The sequence below is a fragment of the Liolophura sinensis genome, chromosome 1 (genome assembly GCF_032854445.1).
Source record: "Liolophura sinensis isolate JHLJ2023 chromosome 1, CUHK_Ljap_v2, whole genome shotgun sequence".
In the NCBI taxonomy this organism is placed as follows: Eukaryota; Metazoa; Mollusca; class Polyplacophora; order Chitonida; family Chitonidae; genus Liolophura; species Liolophura sinensis.
This window is the reverse complement of record NC_088295.1, coordinates 84,481,065-84,485,060: the sequence shown is the minus strand read 5'-3', so window position 1 is coordinate 84,485,060 and position 3,996 is coordinate 84,481,065. Positions and strand designations below refer to the sequence as shown.

The window sequence follows — 3,996 nt, the reverse complement described above, 5'->3', positions numbered from 1 at the left end:
ACGCTTCTTGCGTTTCGAAATTGCTTTAGGACCAATAGATTCGAGAAAAGGTTCTCCGCCTCAGGTAACATGGTGATTTAAAGACAAGAACACTGAGGAGGACACATGCGGGTGGTCATCCCGGCTTTTGCCCAGTTTTCTCCCACATTAATCCAATCACTAAATGATTATGGCTTAAGGCCACGTCGGCAATAGTTCAACCATGCCCTGTCGACTTAATCCAAAGATTACAACTTGTCGAAAACTCTTAGGTTCATCTCCGAATAATGAATAAGGCAATGCAGACAACTAAGCCATGATTGTTGTAAAATATTTATTAACCATTATTTGACATTAAGGTGATCCCAGAAACTTCAACTCGAGTCTCCTCTGAAAGAGAACACAACATAATGACACACCAGTGTGAGGTCCATATTCATACCGGCTCCGTTAACAGGGTCTAATTGCGTGATTTGAGTGATTTCATGTGCACAATTATGAAGCATGGCCTTGTAACGTACATACAAGACAGCCGTTATGCACATTGGATGGTAACAGTTCTTACCATAAGTCATTCTACTCATTACATGTAAACTGTCCAAAATTATATGACTTATGCGTTGTATATTTAAGAGCCAGTGAGTTACATAAGCTATAAACGCTCAAATTAATGAGATGAAATTTGTTCTGAATGAGTCTTGCTTGGAAAAAAGGTAAATTGTATGATGAAAACCAAAGCGTACTTTTGGATAGGGTGTACATGGTGGTATATAGTGCATGCATGCAGTGATGTCAGTCATAACCAAACTTACGCCATATATATATATATATATATATATATATATATATATATATATATATATATATATCGTATTCTAAGTAATGTTTAATATTGGTTTCTATCAAACTGATCGATGGGAAATCTGGATTACACTGTCTCAAACTCAGTATACCTTGCGAATTAATTGGATATAGAATTCTGGGTTGATCTCTGCCCGGCCTAACCACTGCTGGATATCTTGTAGGTGTCTTTGTCTCTACAAGCCTGTCTGATCTCGAAGCTGTACGAGTAGAAGTGTAGGTTACTCTGAGTCTCCGTTCCAAACTCTTCTAATTTCTTCTCGGCAGCCAGGATTTTGGTCTACAAATAGTTTAAAAATAATACACTATTTACAAATATAGAAAATACTATTAAATGAATTACGAGTTGTGAAATACCAACTTCTTCATTGTAAGAAGATGGATTATCGATTAACATTCAAACCCTGTAGTTTTGATTCTTTGTTGTTCTCATCAACCGTATAATGTTGATCACAGGTACGACAGTTCTGAGATTTTTAGGCATATTTGTGACGCTGTTTTGGTTGTTCCTTTTCCCAGAATCTGCCTCGGTTTTAATAACTCTTGAATTGCAAAAAGATCGCCTTCCCAAAGTCACGGTTTTCCAATGGGTGACATAAAAATCAAATGTCTCGGCAAGCTGACTAGCCGGTAATTACGCTGATATATATGACCGGCAACAAGTGAGCCAAACCGTATTGAAAACCGGGTGGACAATTTTTTTGACTAACGCATAGTTAAGGCCAAGCCTTCGTAATTGTGGTCGGATACAAAGCGTGAGACTATGAACTGCAAAAATTTTACATGACCACAAATTGTGGGTGAGGTGGATGAGGTAACATTTACCCCTGAGGCCATTTGCCTCTAAAATTTTTCTTTCTCTTGGCAACGTCGGACACCCTTTGTAATATACATGTATACCTCTAACCCAAAGTGCACCAATTAATTACAAAATATATCACCGCCCCCCTCCCCCCAGTGAAGCAATCATGCCTTTCCACAACCACCCCCAGTCCCGTCCTCCCTTCTCTCCTCCTCCTCTCACCTCGATGGCCTTGAGCCCGGCCGCGTCCTGAGCGTCGTAACGCTCTTCACGACTCAGCTGGTGGAAGTAGCAGGAGTCTGACGTCATCATCACGATCTGATGCTGTGGAAAAAAGAAAGTAAAAAAATTAAATAAAAACCAAAATCACAGATTTATTCATTAGCTCGACATGTCGTATGCTACGTACTATGTTGGTCTCTTCTGTACTGCCAAAACTACCACATTTTAAAAGTGGAGCAGAGTGCGGGTCATGGTCTAGAGGCTAATGACGCCCGCCTTTCAATGGCTACAGAACTCACAAGGTGCATGGGGGTTCGATCCCGGCCTTGGAGGGGAAATTTGTAGATTCCCTCTCCTTCAGTGCTTAATTGTGGTGTCTTGGTCTCTTGCGCAGTCTAATGCAGTTTAAGTTTAAGACCGCCTGCCTTCCATCAAAATGGCGTGCATATCTGTACGTCACATGTAGGCAAGTTCGTCACCAACTTGCCACAGGTCGGCGGTTTATCACGGCATTCCTTCACTCATAAAACTGATCGTCATCGTATAAGTGAAAAATTATATGAGTAAATGGATTTAAGGAATAATCAAATAAATAAATATAACTGTTGAGATGTAATATTACAACACATTACAATCTCGAGCATTTGTGTCTCTTGAAGTCAATGTGGAAGAAAATTTTGAAGAAACCATTCCATTGAGTTTATACTGATAGGCTTTTGCAGTAACTATCATAGCCATATGGATAAATGCCAACCTCAGCTGAGACGATATGGTCGCGTGGCCTACCTACGTCACAGGTCCTATTTAAGAACATATCATGAGGTGATGTCGTGGGCCGAAGGTGGAATTGTCGAACGAACTCTTCATTTAATCTCTGCCAATCTGTATAGGCATTACTCAACATTTTCCCCGCAGATCTACAAAATCAGGCAGGACAATACGCCGCGTGACGGTGAAATAACACTCAGTTCTTCAAAGAAGTCAACGAAGACTTTACTGCCGCCAAAGCCAGTCATAAATATGAGGCCTATGACATCTTGGCCTGTACAAGTCGTTAAAGTTTCTCTCTTTTTACAAATAATAACCGACATACTGAACTGTAATAGGCCTACTAACTAATATTCAAGATACCAAGTACATAGAATTTTCATACTTACGTAAAATTTATCGTAGAAGAATTTGTATGGGCTGGCGGGTGCGGTGGATCCAACGGGCGCGGCGGTCATTGCGGTGGCCTGAGCTGCTGGGGAAGATTGTGACTGCAAACCCAAGCATAATAAAACTAATCTAATGCATTTGAGCTATTCTGCATCTTTTGCTTGTGAGCATATGTAAAGTGCATGTGTGTGTGTATTTAGACATGTGCTCATAAAACTATTCTGAACAGAACAAATGCATACAGGCTGATGGATGGTTACGTAATTTTCCTTTTCTTATAATTGCATTTCTAGACATGTATTGACAACACCCAAACTTGTCCTTTGCTTAACATGTTATAGGGAATCAAAGTGTCCGAGAAGCAAAATATGCAATACCTAATACGCTTGATAGAGGATTGATAATTAAGATGTTGCCTATTAAAAAAAAGGAGTGTCATAGGTGGTAAAAAATAACATACCCAAGCAAAGCCCAAGAGAGCAAAGAAAGCCACGTATTTCAACATGATGGAATCTTTGAAGTGGAGAGAGTTCAGAGAGGAACAGCAGTAAGACTGGGAGAAGGAAGATAACAAGGAGGCGTTATATATATAAGGTTTTGCATGGGTTCAGTTTGTGCAGACAATCCCATACCTGGTACAAGAAGACTGTCACATGTTAACTTCTCAGGGCCTGGATATTGTCCTAGTCCGCAGCCTTATCGCTGAGTGCTGGTAAACGTAGTTACAATGTGCAAAATAACAGGCCCCACAGTGCACAGGTCGAGGCTAGATGCTACATGTCCAAGGCGCATTGTTCATTTTTGACATTAATAGAGATACCGATTACATGTATTAAACAAAAATCAAATTGTACTGAAACTGGTAAAACCTTACGATATTGTAGACTGCAAGAGCAAAGTAGGCCTATGTTAAGTTTGTCAGTGTTGAGTTAGCCAGTGTCTGCATTTATGGCTACATTAATCCTTTTCGCAAA

At 40.1% G+C, this 3,996-nt stretch overlaps 1 protein-coding gene across 1 annotated transcript; it reads right to left on the bottom strand.

Moving 5' to 3' along the window:
• Positions 1 to 292: 292 nt before the first annotated feature.
• Positions 293 to 3,603, bottom strand: LOC135462226 (uncharacterized). Its single transcript, XM_064739643.1, has 5 exons — positions 3,483 to 3,603; positions 3,022 to 3,123; positions 1,865 to 1,966; positions 933 to 1,120; positions 293 to 369 (listed from the first exon to the last, which is right to left on the bottom strand). The coding sequence occupies exons 1-4, from the start codon at positions 3,525 to 3,527 to the stop codon at positions 980 to 982; spliced, it is 390 nt and encodes a 129-aa protein (XP_064595713.1). The 5' UTR covers positions 3,528 to 3,603; the 3' UTR covers positions 293 to 369; positions 933 to 979.
• Between the last annotated feature and the right edge of the window lie 393 nt (positions 3,604 to 3,996).

Coding starts and splice junctions, on each gene's coding strand:
- LOC135462226 (XM_064739643.1), bottom strand. CDS start 3,527: ATGTTGAAATACGTGGCTTTCTTTGCTCTCTTGGGCTTTGCTTGG. Junction 3,124..3,482: donor CTCTCTTGGGCTTTGCTTGG/GTATGTTATTTT, acceptor TTGGGTTTGCAG/TCACAATCTTCCCCAGCAGC. Junction 1,121..1,864: donor CCGGGCTCAAGGCCATCGAG/GTGAGAGGAGGA, acceptor AACTATTTGTAG/ACCAAAATCCTGGCTGCCGA.